Below are 15,502 nucleotides of genomic sequence, written 5' to 3'. Positions count from 1 at the left end.
TAATAATTTGATTTAATCACTTTAATATGGGATATTCATAAACAGTACACCTTAAAAGAATTTCTTTTTCTAAAAATCTAACAATATACCAGATGATTATTCTTCAAATTCCAATAATTAATCTTCCAAGTCATCTTCCCTATTCTGTCAGCTATTAGGTCTTTGAGGCAGGTCTATAGTCCATGTACCTGACAAAGGGGAACCTGGTTTTTGACTTGGAATCAAACCATTCTTTGGATACAATTTAGATATACTAAGAAAATAATTGCAAACAACTCCCAGTTAAGCATTTCTCTTAAACAATAAACTCCAATTTCTAGGTGGGAAACACAGACAAATAATTTATTTCACCACATTTCCAAATGGTTTAAGCTATTAAGAAGTACTTCAAAAGGCTAGAAAACCAAAAATACAAAATAAGCAACACAGAACATCAAGAAAATGTTTAAACCACAATGTAATTTATCAGAACCTTTCCAATTTACAACCAGCTGGGAAAAAGTTTTAACAAAGTTGAAAAGGACAAAGGAAAGAGAAAACAGTAGCCTTTGAGAGGAAGGGGAGAGGACTCTGAAAAGAGTGGAAAGGGAAACTTGGGAGAAACAAACTTGATCACAGTTTTTCCGAGCATCAATCCCTACTTAAATGCAACTGGGTTCAAGCTGTTTTCAAATACGTGTGTCCAGGTTTTATGGTTTTCCTGTCTTCTTCTTCCTCACTTTCAGGCTGTCAGCTGTTAATTCTTGCTGCTATGATTATGCCTGTCATTAGCAGCTGGCCCACTCTACTTGAAGGGGACTCTGAACAACAAGGAAATTGAAGATAAAACTAAAACTTTAGTAGCACTCTCTGTATAATAGTCACTAGATTCTGAGGAACTGCCCATGAATTTTATGACACTCATTTTGATACAGATATTTTTTCTTTCTGTATTTTTTTGGGCTATGTTCCAGATATCTGAGGTTATCGCATAATGTCCTCTGAATAGATGACGTATCTATATTCTAAAGTATTTAAAGTATGATACATTTTCTTCATAATTCCTTTATATAGCAAGTCCTACCAAATGCAAAGATGAACCTACTTACAATCCACCTCTAAATTCAAGGATTAATTAGTTTGCAGATTTATAGCAAAAGAACTTTTGTTTTGATTCATTTCATTAAAAGGAAATCATTTTTAAAATTCACTTTCAGAATGCAAGGATGTAAGCCACCAAATGTTATCTTCTCAAGGAAGATTTTTCTACCTTCAAGTTCATAGAAAAATCATGAAATTAAAGTACTAGGTAGACACAAATGGATTATGAAGCCATCTTTCTAACACTAAAAAAGTTCATTACTTAGTCCACAAAGACCAAGAAAGTAGTATCAAACTCAAATATTTACTTGCTAAGATTACTACAGTATGTATTTTCCTAATTATATAGCTCAAGTTGCCACTTTTCTCACACCATTTTTAAATATATTCTACATCAAAAAGAGATTTGATTTGATAATGTGGTAATCATTTAAAAATGACCCTAGTTAAAATAAAAATTAGAATCTAGAATTCAGAATCTCTTAAACACTAGGTTCTAGCTTAAAACATAAGCAGTCTTATTATCCTACTGTTTATACTTCATACCAAACATACCCTCCAAATAAGAACCTACATTTTCATATTTTGATAAAACATTCAAAAAATTACACCAAACAGTGGGACATTTAATAAGTTTAATAGCAAATATCACTAGGTTACAGTGCTCATACGCATCAAGTGATGTTTTCCCAATCAGCTCAAAGAAAGAAAGGAATACACAACTAGATTTTTAAGAATGTTCATAGCAGTATTAATCTTCTTTCCTTAGTCATGAAATATTTATAACAAAGGTATGACTCAAATAAAATACACAAGTACCCTTAAAATAAATGGCTAATAGGGATATAATTGAAAAGGAAAATAACTTGATCCATCCGAACAGAGCATTAAAGAGAAATTAAATAATTTGTTCATTACCCTAAAGACACATCCAGGTGTCCACTTTGAAAAAAACAAATAGGTAGCATTTTACTTAAGAAATAAAAGACTTTTTAGTATTAGAGATGACTTAATAAATCCAAAATTGAAAGGGAAAACATCGTTTTTTAAAACAAGGCTCTCCTATTTAAGTGGTTAGTTTAGATTTTTTGGCTGATATTTTAATACCTTTGAAAATTCTTCAGGTTCCTTTATATCTAATGACCGTGTTGCAAATTCTAACAGTTCTTCTGAGTTCTCCAAGGCATTATTACATTGACTGAGCTGACTCTAAAAAACAATAATAAATCTTTAAAATAAAATTTCCTATTTCCATTAGAACCTTAAATATATATATTTAAAATGAACTTACAATTTTAATAGAAAAAACTGAACAAAAATATTTTAGAGAGCTATTAAAGTAACATATTCACTAGTCATATATGCAACAAATTTAACTATCTTAATATATTGTACTTAACATCTTTCCATAATTTGTTCAAAACAGTTTAACTGCATACAGATATAGATATACTCATCCCTTAAAAAACACAACACAAAATAAAGCAATTATAAACAGTTCAGGTCAAATTAAACATTTTTCTCAATCAGGGCTGTCAGAAATCTATCAACTATTTTTTTTAACTGTAAACAATTTAAATTATCAAAATAGTCCATCTGCAGAAAACATCCTCTATAAATGAAGAGTAGGTTTCTTTTTTTTTTTTTTTTTTAAGATTTTATTTATTTGTCAGAGAGAGAGGGAGAGCGAGCAAGCACAGGCAGACAGAATGGCAGGCAGAGGCAGAGGGAGAAGCAGGCTCCCTGCCGAGCAAGGAGCCCGATGTGAGACTCGATCCCAGGACGCTGGGATCATGACCTGAACCGAAGGCAGCTGCTTAACCAACTGAGCCACCCAGGCGTCCCGAAGAGTAGGTTTCTTGATGATATTTAACAAATAAAACTAAAGTTTATGAATCAAGTTAAAGGTACATGCAGTTGAGCACAATTTTAGTAGTCCATTTATCATATTACTCAAGTAATACATACTGCCATAAATGATAATTTATAGTTTCCAAAATTGGATAACATAAGAAATCACAAATGCAAGTGCTAAGATTTCAAAAAGAATAAAGAACAAAAGATGGTAACTGTTGCAGTGATGTGCCCTGCCACTGTGATGTATTAATTTCACATACCAGTCTGTCTTATTCAGTTCTCTGTCACTCTCTATCATCTGTGATCTAAAACTAAGCCAGTCGTGCAGAAATATTGTTAGTGATACCTTTAAATGAAGAAACAGATCTATTTCTAAGTTTTCTTAATGTACCCAAGATTCTTCTTCAGAATATTAATAGCTATTTATTACTATCTATTCCATATTCCAATCTACTTAGGTACCCCTTAAGATCAGCACTAAGGATAAACTATGGCTCATTTTACTGGTTTCTGGATGTGTCATATTTTTACTTTGGAAAAGGAGAACAGTTTTGCCCTATCTTGGGTGATAATAGGTTTTCATGTGTTATTCTAAGAACCTAACCACAATTTCCTAAAAATACTATAAGTAAGTTAAGTATAGTATTTTCCTAAAAATACTGTAAGTAAATAAGTAAAAATTCCTATAAGTAAAACTCTTACAAGTTCCAAAGAATAATTAGCAAAACATCATTTGAAATATTCCATTTGTATAAGAGCTTTATGAAAAGTTTGAGCAAAATCACTGAGAACAAAATGGTAGCTAATAATGGTCTACACAGGATCACTACAGGACACTAAGTGAATGCAGTATTAAAATAAAAAATAACTAAAAGAATAAGGAATATATCTCAAGAAACTATTAAAGGGAAAGAATCCAATCTGAGGTCAAAATTTAAGATAAAATATCTTATTCTAAGAAAAGACTACAGGCACACCTGAGTGGCTCAGTTGGTTAAGCATCTGCCTTTGGCTCCGGTCATGATCTCAGGGTCCTGGAATGAGCTCCATATCCTGGCTCCCTGCTCAGTGAGGAGTGTGCTTCTCCCTTGCCCTTTGTCCCTCCCCCTGCTGGTGCACTCTCTCTCTCAAATAAAATCTTTATTAAAAAAAAAAAAAAGGAAAGAAAATGCTATGAATTTGCTTTCAAGTCAAGAGGGAAAGTTTAAAAAAAAGGGTACAGGAATACAAATTAAAGACCAATAACTTGTCAGTTATTTAGAGTAACTGACAAAATTTTAATGAAAACAACATGCTATCAAGTTTGTAAATCCAAAAGAAGAACAGAGATGTTCTACTGTCTCCAGCTAAAGAAGAAAATGGCACTGGTAGCCAAGTTGTGAATCCTTTTAATATTTGGTTTTTAAACTATCCCAATAAAGCCTTATGGTTTGAATTACCATTAGGCTGGTATCATCCTCCCTTTTCCTTTGAATCATAACACAACAATGAAGTTATTTCACTAAACTTATAATTCAACAACTCAGTCTTACTTTATAGCCTATCTCTTCATCTCCCCTAGATCACTAATCCTATAAAAAAAATTGCCAAAATTTTTGTGGCATTGAGAGGCAAGTATTAAGAGTTATAAAGGGCAACCAGATGTAAGATTAAAAAAAAGAAAAGAAAACAAAAACAATGGAATCACTGGAAAAAATGAAGATCTCAAGTGTTCGAACAGGAAGAGAAAATGGTCCTAACATCCTTTCAGTCACCACTTTCAAAGAGTATCATCTCACACCCATTAAGATGGCTACTACCAAAAAATTTTAAAACATGGATGAATGGGTGATGTTGGTCAGAAAGTACAAACTCCCAGTTATAAAATAAGTCCTGGGTGTAAAATGTACAGCATGGTGAAAAGAATTAATACTACATTGTATATTTTTTATAAGTAATCTCTAGGCGGGCGCCTGGGTGGCTCAGTTGGTTAAGCGACTGCCTTCAGCTCAGGTCATGATCCTGGAGTCCCAGGATCGAGTCCCGCATCAGGCTCCCAGCTCCATGGGGAGTCTGCTTCTCCCTCTGACCTTCTCCTCGCTCATGTTCTCTCTCACTGTCTCTCTCTCTCTCTCTCAAATAAATAAATAAAATATTAAAAAAAAAAAAAAAGTAATCTCTAGGCCCACTTGGGGCTTGAACTCATGACCCGAAGATCAAGAGTCGAATGCTCTACCAACTGAGCCAGCCAGGTGCCCATACAGTATTGTGTATTTAAACACTGCTAAGAAAGTAGAACTTAACTTATCAAACTCCACACCCACCAAACAAATAATCCAGTCAAGAAATGGGCAGAAGACATGAACAGAAAACCAATTAGCATCAGAGAAAGGCAAATCAAAACCACGAGATACCACCTCATACCACTCAGAATGGCTAAAATTAATAACTCAGCAAACAAAAGATGTTGGTGAGGATGTGGAGAAAGCTCTGATGCCGTTGGTAGGAAAGCAAACTGGTGCAGTCACTCTGGAAAACAGTATGGAGGTTCCTCAAAAAGTTAAAAATAGAACTACTCTATGACCTAGCAATTGCACTACACTACAAGGTATTTACCCCAAAGTGACAAATGTAGTGATCTGAAGGGGCAACATGCACTCAAAGGCTTGTAGCAGAAATGTCCACAATAGTCAAACTATGGAAAAATCCCAGATGTCCATCGACAGATGAGTGGATAAAGAACATGTGGAATACTACTCAGTCATCAAAAACAATGAAACCTTGCCATCTGTAAAGATGTGGATGGAACCAGAGGGTATTATGCTGAGTGATATGTCAGTCAAAGACAAATACCATGTGATTTCACTCAATGTGGAATTTAAGAAACAAAACAGATGAACATGGGGAAGGAAGGAAAAATATAGTAAGATGAAAATCGAGAGAGAGACAAATCGTAAGGGACTCTTAACTATAGGAAACAAATTGAGAGTTGCTGAAGGGGAAGTGAGTGGGGGAAAGGGATAATCAGGTGATGGGCATTAAGGAGGGTACCTGATGTAACTAGCACTGGGTGTTATCTGCAACTGATGAATCACTAAATTTTACCTCTGAAACTGATGAAAAAAAATATATGACATATAATTAAAAGCAATAATTTGTGAACAGTCTCAGAAAAAAAAGAGATCTTCAAAGTTCTCATCACAAAAAAAAAAGTATATAACTATGCATGGTGATGGATTCAACTAGACACTCTGGTGGTCATTTTGCAATATGTATAAAAACTAAATTATTACACTGTACACCTAAAACGGACATAATGTTATAGGTTGCATCGCCGTTTTATTTTTTTTTTAAGATTTTATTTATTTGAGAAAGAGCAAAAGTAAGAGATCACGGAGAGAGAGAAGCAGACTCACTGCTGAGTGGAAAGCCTGAAATAGGGTTCAATCCCAGGACCCTGAGACAATGACCTGAGCCACGATACTGAATAATTGCACCTATATGAGGTATTTGGAATAATCAAAATCATGGAAACACACTAGTTTGCCAGGTGGTGGAGTATGGGGGAAATAGGAAGTTGTTGTTCAATGGGGATAATTTCAGTTTTAAAAGATAAAAAGTTCTAGAGATAAGTTACACAACAATGTCAACAGAGTTAACCCACTACTGAACTGTACATTTAAAAATGATTACAAGGGGGATGCCTGGGTGGCTCAGTTGGTTAAGCAGCTGCCTTCGGCTCAGGTCATGATCCCAGCGTCCTGGGATCGAGTCCCGCATCGGGCTCCTTGCTGGGCAGGAAGCCTGCTTCTCCCTCTGCCTCTGCCTGCCATTCTGTCTGCCTGTGCTTGCTCTCTCTCCCTCTCTCTCTCTGACAAATAAATAAATAAAAAATCTTTAAAAAAAAAAAAAAAAAAAAAAAATGATTACAAGGGGGGAAATGCCTGGGTGGCTCAGTCATTTAAGCATCTGTCTTCAGCTCAGGTCATGATCCCAGGGTCCTGGGATCGAGCGCCGCATCAGGCTTGCTGCTCAGCAGAAAGCCTGCTTCTCCCTCTCCCACTCCCCCTGCTTGTGTTCTTTCTCACTGTGTCTCTCTCTGTCAAATAAACAAAATCTTTAAATAAATAAATAAATAAATAAAATTTAAAAAATAAAAACGATTACAAGGGACGCCTGTATGGCTCAGTTGTTTAAGTGTCTGCCTTCTGGCTCAGGTCATGATCCCAGGGTCCTAGGATTGAGTCCTGCATTAGGCTCCCTGCTCAGCAGGGAGCCTGCTTCTCTCTCTGCCTGCACTACCCCTGCTTTTGCGCTCTCTCTGACAGATAAGCAAATAAAATCTTAAAAAAAAAAAAAAAGGTTACAAGAGTAAATCTTGGGGTTTTACCACAATTAAAAAACAAGACTGGAGCACCTGGGTAGCTCAGTGGGTTAAGCCTCTGACTTCGGCTCAGGTCATGATCTTAGGGTCCTGGGATCGAGCCCCACATTGGGCTCTCTGCTCAATGGGGAGCCTGCTTTCCCCTCTCTCTTTGCCTGACTCTCTGCCTATGTGTGATGTCTGTCAAATAAATAAATAAAATCTAAAAAAAACAACAACCAAGATATATATAATCAAAACAAAGTTAATAATCATTTTCTATAAGATAAAAGTAGTTATTCACAGAAATTCACTGATTTTTTCCTGTCAGTAAATCAAGTATTAAATAGACTAAAATTATTCATATTTAAATATATTGTATGAACTCACCTGTAACTCTTGTGATTTACGAGCTTGTTCCTGTTTGATACTGTTAATCATACTTTCTTTCACCTCATCCAAAATAGAATATAAACTATCAAATTCTTCATCTAATTCTGAAAGTACGTTAGAAGAATTTTCCTGTTTAATAAACAAAACAATGATTTTACTGCAGCTGTCAAACATTAGAAAACTAAAAGATAGGCTTATCAAAGGAGAGAATATATTCACAGTATAAACTACCTCAAGCTAAAATCATATAAACAACAAAATTCTAGTATGTGACATAGGCTTTAAAAACAGGTAAATCCTAGAAGCTGGCTGCTAATGCTGACAGCACTACCTCCATTATGTTGAGTTAAGCAGCTTTTTATAGACTGGCCCATATTCTTTTTACCTTTTAGACACTGTTTCTGCAGGACAATGTGAAAGGTTGTTTAAAGGTTGCCGACTTGTCCAGACCTTCAGGTTCCAAGGCAGACCCTAAGCCAGTAGTTCTCAACCTTTGTTGTGCATCAGAATCATCTATGATGCATTTTAATAAAATAATCAAGATTTTGATTCCGTAACTGAAGAACAATATGTGCTAATTTTGTGAAATCTTAAAATCTTTTAGGTTGTCTGAAGCAGTGCGTTTACATAAGATATACATAACTTAAAAGACCAAGCAATTCCTTACTGGACCTAAGAGATTTATCAAACACTGAATTTGAGTGCTCAAAGGAACCTCAGAAGTCATCTACTGACTAGAATTTGTAGTCAAACTACTAAATTTCAGGAATTAAAATACAGAAAAGTGACTTGCCCAAAGCCACACAACTAGTTATTAGAGGTAGAACCAATAAAGCATTTCAAGCCTGCTGACTTCCCAGTTCCTTACTGCCTCAATTAAGCAAGATGCTGCTATTTCAACAATAACTTAAAATATCTGTAAAATCTCTAGATAAGCAATATCCACACTTGCAGCAATTATGAGACAGAAGAAACTATGTTAGGCATTTTTCAACTTAGATGAATCATTCAATAAAGAGAATTGGCACTGGTTAAGAAAACTATTATGTACAACCTACTGCAATAACATAAAACAAACTTTTGCTTATAATTTTTATAGAAGCCAGACTCATCTCATTGGAGTCTTACCAAAAGTGGTATAAATCATTTTACTAATTGATTTACAGTGATAAAGAACAAGCTGCAGCAACAGAAACGTGCAGTCTGGTAGGCAAAGGACCTAAGCCAAATCTCGCGTTAACTACTTAGTAACAGTGTGACCTTGGACAAGCCACTTAAATTCCTGGACCTCTGTTTACTCATCTGTAAAAAGAGAATGGACTAATCCTCAATAACCAATTGGCACATCCTCACAGTCTCTTGTCTACTACCTCTTATGCTCCCAACTTCAGGACAAGACTGTAGCTAAATGCCCCCTCTATTTTTTTCTTCTGGATTCTAAGGTAGAGTACTAATAATTTATTAATCAGAGAAATAGTTTGGGCTAGCTCATGGTCTATTTTTCCAGATGTCAAATGTGATGATTCCCTTATATATAGATCAAGAGCCTTAACACAACTAGCTTTGCTTATTTAAAGAAAGTGGACTCCTGGATTCACCAAATTTTCCAGTAAAATAGTTTGGGAAAGACAGTTAAGTGGTGAAGATCTTAATCAACTAACTTCAATTATTACAAATTCAGAAGTAAAGGAAATACAAGGACCGTAAGGTTTACCAGGCCAAGATACAGGCAATAACCTAGGTTCAAACAAAAACCATAGGAAAGGATTTACTGTCTACAAGTGTCCTATAAATCTTCTGTTTATTTTACCAAAAAATGACCACTAAATTCAGTAAGGCATATTCATCAACATTTGATTATATACAGTATGAATTATCTGCCCAAAGCTGGGACCATTTCCTTAAGTATTGCTCTTTCTCATTAGCACTTTTATTTTTTACTTTTATTTTTACTTTCTTCCAGTTCTACACGCAAACTTACCATCCACATTTTCCTTCCACTATTTATTATAAAAGAAATAGTTAGCTTCCCAGTACTCTGAAAAAATATAATTTGCTCTTAATTAAAATTACAAAAGACAAATCTATAATGGAAAGTGTGAAACACGAGCACTATAATATTCCCTACCAACTACTATTGCAAAGTTTTCTTCTTTCCTTACTATTTCTTTCCATTGATAATACAAAAAAAGGAAGGAAAACATTTTTATTTATCTACCATTTAAAAACCTTACTCTCTAGGGGCACCTGGGTGGCTCAGTGGGTTAAAGCCTCTGCCTTCAGCTCAGGTCATGATCCCAGGGTCCTGGGATCGAGCCCCGCATTCGGCTCTCTGCTCAGCAAGGAGCCTGCTTCCACATTTCTCTCTCTCTGTCTGCCTCTATGCCTACTTGTGATCTCTGCCTGTCAAATAAATAAATAAATCTTTAAAAAAAAAAACAAAAAAAACCTTACTCTCAGGGCACGTGTCTGGGTGGCTCAGTTGGTTAAGCATCTGCCTTCAACTCAGGTCATGACCCCAGGGTCCTGAGATCAAGCCCCGCATCAGACTCCCTTCTCACCCAGGAGTCCGCTTCTCCCTCTCCTTCTGTCCCTCCCCTCCACCTGTGCGCATGCTCAAAACACATGCATTTAAATAAAGAAATAAGTAAAATAAAAACCTTACTCTCACCTCTTTAATTTATAATCTAGAGTTGATATATTTATACTTTTGATCTGACCCAACAATCGTTCATTGTGACACAGTACTGAAACATTTTTAAAAAGATTAATACCTGAACTCCCTTTAGTGTTTGATTTAGTGTATCAATAAAGTTCTGAATTTCATCATTTTTATTTGCCAGGGTTGAAATGATCCTTTGTAGAGCTTCCTAGGATTAAAACAAGAAAAACACTTAGCATTATGATATTTTTAATAAGAGAATTATAAACCCATAACAACTTTCTAAATAAACCATACATTATATAAGAGGAGATAAATTGCCAAAGGCCTATAATTACAAAAGATGGGATATGTATTTGTGCTATTTTACAAACCTCTTATTCCTAGTGTACAATTTAATCACCACCATACCATTCATATTGAAGATGATCAGTATTATTTAATACCAATAGTATTATTTTAGGTCATAGGGCCAGGGCCAAGGAATAAAATCAAATCCTTAAGTGCTGCAAAACAAATGGAGCTTTCTAATAGGATATGAGGAAGCAAAACAAAGAGGCACTAAAAGTTGACACTTTATTTATAAAAATAAAAAACATTTTAGAAACATGAAAGTAGATAAAAAAATTTGTAGCTAAAATTATAATATTCACTGCAATAGTTAACAGATGCTATAAAACCATAAAAGTAATTTTAGTAGCAAATACCTCATACTTTTTGATAGTGCTTCCTATTTAAATAAAACCCTTGGTTATTTAATCTTCTCATACTCTCTAGTTCAGTGCTGTACAGTAAGATATTCTGCTATGATGGACATATCCTATATAGACTGTCCAAACTGGCAATCAATAGCTATATGAAACTAATGAGCTCTTGAAATGTAAACAGAACTGAGGAACTGAGTTTACTGTTTTAACTTTAATTATTTTCACTTTTTATAGCCATGTGTGACAAGTACTGTCATACTGGACAGCATAAGTCTAGTTGTTCAGTAACTCTTCATGAGTAGTAATAGCAAAATCCATACAAGGTACTTGTACTCTCAGTAAAAATCAAATGCAAGTACTTTCACTTTATAATTTTCTCAGAAGCCCAAGCCTTGTTTCTCTAAGTACTTACAAGTGTAAATATTTTAATAATGTCCTATAAGACTTTGTGATAAGTTCTTCTCAAAATATAATCCGATATCAATAAAGGGCTATATGTAAAGAGCTCCAAAAATAAACTGATAAAGGGTTAATATTTTAGTAAGTATTCACAAGGCATTATAGTAGTAAAAATTTAAAAGTAATTACAACAGTTCTCATTTAATTCTCACAAGAATCCCTGGAGATAAGGAGATATCAACATCATCCCTGAGGCTGCCTAGGGCTCTCTGCTGTATTCACTTACCTTTATTATTTCTTCCCATACTCACTGCTGGTGGTATTTTATTGTTTTTTTAGTTGTTGTTGTTTTATTATTTATTTGACAGACAGAGATCACAAGTAGGCAGAGAGGCAGCCAGAGAGAGAGGAGGGAGCAGGCTCCCTGCTGAGCAGAGAGCCCGATGCGATGCAGGGCTCGATCCCAGAACCCTGAGATCATGACCTGAGCCAAAGGCAGAGGCTTTAACCCACTGAGCCACCCAGGTGCCCCTGCTGGTGGTATTTTGATACAATACAATGAAATTATGCAATGACAGAAGATCAACACCAAGAGTTAGCTGTTTATCCTGTTGGTGTTCTTCTCAGAAACAGGTGCACCAAGATTTGAACACAAAACAACTAGCAGAGGGGCAAAATGAAGCTGAGACTTGGGGCAGGAGTAGGCACAGTTCTAGGGGCAAGAATGGTAGTACAGAGATGCAGAAACAGAGGACAGAGGACTTAAGAGTCTTCCAGTTATTCATCCAAGGTAGGTTCTATATATATTTAAAAACACAATGGAAGAGTAAAAGTGGTTCTGCACAATCACTGGACTGTGTAGAGTAAGCTTCAATCATGACTGGGCTCTTTCTGGGACATAAGGCGGCTCAGTCAGTTGAGCATCTGACTAGATTTCAGCTCAGGTTATGATCTTGGGGTCATGAAATTGAGCCCCAGGTTGGGCTCAGTATGAGTCTGCTTGGGATTCTCTCTCCCCCTTTCCCTCTGCTCCTGATTCTTGCTCTCATTGCTTGCTCTCTCCCTCTAAAATAAATAAATAAATCTTCAAAAAAGAAAAGAAGAGACTGGGCTCCTTTTGGTAAATGGACTATAGCTGCTTCCCCTTTTATCCCTCCTAATGGCAGGGCCACTTCCATATGGTACAGATAAGAAAATGGTAGAAACTGCTAGGAAGGTAAAAATTATGCTCAGCCTACCTCCAAAATCCATGCTGTTTACCTCTTTAGAATACTGTCTCAAAGTCTAACCAATTTGCCCATCATATGAAATAGCCAGATAATAAATTATATATTCTTTTAAAATTTTGGTTTGCTAAGACTTTGTGACATATAAAATGGTCAAAATTCCCATAACAGAAAATCACTGCTTGAGGTTAAACTCTGTCCAGTACTAAGCATACTTGTGAACTTCAAGGTAAAAAAGAAGAGTCTTCTAGTAGAGATTTTATCCCATAGAGTTAGGCCCAATGAATTCAACTCGATAACTAAATTTCAATCACCAGGATATATGTGAATACAATAAACACTGAAGGAAATTTCACAAAGAAACTGTAGAGCATTGGTATGTAAAAAAAGGTAGAACTAGTTCAGAGCCAAAACAAAACAAAAAAACAAAAAACCTCCCTAGTACAAAACAGCTTTCCACTTTCATTTTTTGTCTAAATTTAGTAGCAAACTCTATTTGGGGAATTCTGCAGCAAAAATTCTTTGGAGATAGCGAAAGCCTATTTGTCTCAGCTAGGTAACCTCTAAGTCCAAACATTTTAATGAGAAACCTCCTATCATTTTAAAGCTCCCTACTATTCACTGGGTAGAGTCAAAAACATCTAAACGCTCTAATGTTTATTAAGTTTTCAAGCTAAGTTCTTTATACCTCTAAGAATTACCTACTTACTGGGGATGCCCCAGTGGCTTAGTTGGTTAAGCATCTGCCTTCAGCTCAGGTCATGATAACAGGAGGAGTCAGCTTCTCCCTCTGCCCCTCCCCCCACTCGTTCTCGTTCTCTCTCTCTCAAATAAATAAAATCTTTAAAAAAAAGTTACCCACCTACTGAAAGTCATTAGACTCTGTTCTCACAGTAATGTTAGAGGAAAGAATACAGCCTTTATCAACTGCAACATTCAACAGGCATATAGTGAGGGCCAAACAGTAGCCACATCAAAAAAGCAAAACAGGACAAAATGACAAGGCGGAAAAATTCACCACAAAAAAAAGAACAAGAGGCAGTACCAAAGGCTAGGGACCTAATCAATACAGACATTGGTAATATGTCAGATCTAGAGTTCAGAATGACGATTCTCAAGGTTCTAGCCGGCGCGAAAAAGGCATGGAAGATATTAGAGAAACCCTCTCGGGAGATATAAAAGCCCTTTCTGGAGAAATAAAAGAACTAAAATCTAATCAAGTTGAAATCAAAAAAGCTATTAATGAGGTGCAATCAAAAATGGAGACTCTCACTGCTAGAATAAATGAGGCAGAAGAAAGAATTAGTGATATAGAAGACCAAATGACAGAGAATAAAAAAGCTGAGCAAAAGAGGAACAAACAGCTACTGGACCACGAGGGCAGAATTCGAGAGATAAGTGATACCATAAGACGAAACAACATTAGAATAATTGGGATTCCAGAAGAAGAAGAAAGAGAGAGGGGAGCAGAAGGTATATTGGAGAGAATTATTGGAGAGAATTTCCCCAATATGGCAAAGGAAACAAGCATCAAAATCCAGGAGGTTCAGAGAACCCCCCTCAAAATCAATAAGAATAGGTCCACACCCCGTCACCTAATAGTCAAATTTACAAGTCTTAGTGACAAAGAGAAAATCCTGAAAGCAGCCCAGGAGAAGAAGTCTGTAACATATAATGGTAAAAATATTAGATTGGCAGCAGACTTATCCATAGAGACCTGGCAGGCCCGAAAGAGCTGGCATGATATATTCAGAGTACTAAACGAGAAAAACATGCAGCCAAGAATACTATATCCAGCCAGGCTATCATTGAAAATAAAAGGAGAGATTAAAAGCTTCCAGGACAAACAAAAACTGAAAGAATTTGCAAACACCAAGCCAGCTCTACAGGAAATATTGAAAGGGGTCCTCTAAGCAAAGAGAGAGCCTAAAAGTAGTAGATCAGAAAGGAACAGAAACAATATATAATAACAGTCACCTTACAGGCAATACAATGGCACTAAATTCATATCTCTCAATAGTTACCCTGAATGTTAATGGGCTAAATGCCCCAATCAAAAGACACAGGGTATCAGAATGGATAAAAAAACAAAACCCATCTATATGTTGCCTACAAGAAACTCATTTTAAACCCGAAGACACCTTCAGATTTAAAGTGAGGGGGTGGAAAAGAATTTACCATGCTAATGGACATCAGAAGAAAGCAGGAGTGGCAATCCTTATATCAGATCAATTAGATTTTAAGCCAAAGACTATAATAAGAGATGAAGAAGGACACTATATCATACTCAAAGGATCTGTCCAACAAGAAGATCTAACAATTGTAAATATCTATGCCCCTAACGTGGGAGCAGCCAACTATATAAACCAATTAATAACAAAATCAAAGAAACACATTGACAATAATACAATAATAGTAGGGGACTTTAACACTCCCCTCACTGAAATGGACAGATCATCCAAGCAAAAGATCAACAGGAAATAAAGGCCTTAAATGACACACTGGACCAGATGGATATCACAGATATATTCAGAACATTTCATCCCAAAGCAACAGAATACACATTCTTCTCTAGTGCACATGGAACATTCTCCAGAATAGATCACATCCTTGGTCCTAAATCAGGTCTCAACCAGTACCAAAAGATTGGGATCATTCCCTGCATATTTTCAGACCACAATGCTCTGAAGCTAGAACTCAATCACAAGAGGAAATTTGGAAAGAACCCAAATACATGGAGACTAAACAGCATCCTTCTAAAGAATGAATGGGTCAACCAGGAAATCAAAGAAGAATTGAAAAAATTCATGGAAACAAATGATAATGAAAATACAAC

At 35.8% G+C, this 15,502-nt stretch overlaps 1 protein-coding gene across 4 annotated transcripts in view; it reads right to left on the bottom strand.

Moving 5' to 3' along the window:
- The window catches only part of FSD1L (fibronectin type III and SPRY domain containing 1 like), a 73,862-nt gene that overhangs the window by 37,823 nt on the left and 20,537 nt on the right, over positions 1–15,502 (bottom strand). For all 4 annotated transcript variants that reach the window (XM_032860764.1, XM_032860765.1, XM_032860766.1 and 1 more), the window contains exons 2-4: positions 10,447–10,542; positions 7,670–7,801; positions 2,188–2,289 (exon numbers count right to left, since the gene is read on the bottom strand). In XM_032860764.1, the coding sequence (XP_032716655.1) occupies positions 2,188–2,289; positions 7,670–7,801; positions 10,447–10,542 (330 nt within the window). The remainder of the gene's footprint in view (positions 1–2,187; positions 2,290–7,669; positions 7,802–10,446; positions 10,543–15,502) is intronic.

This window comes from Lontra canadensis, unplaced genomic scaffold (genome assembly GCF_010015895.1).
Source record: "Lontra canadensis isolate GAN:19392208 unplaced genomic scaffold, GSC_riverotter_1.0 scaffold19, whole genome shotgun sequence".
NCBI classification, from domain to species: Eukaryota; Metazoa; Chordata; class Mammalia; order Carnivora; family Mustelidae; genus Lontra; species Lontra canadensis.
Note: the sequence above shows the minus strand (reverse complement) of the source record. Positions and strands in the feature narration are given on the sequence as shown.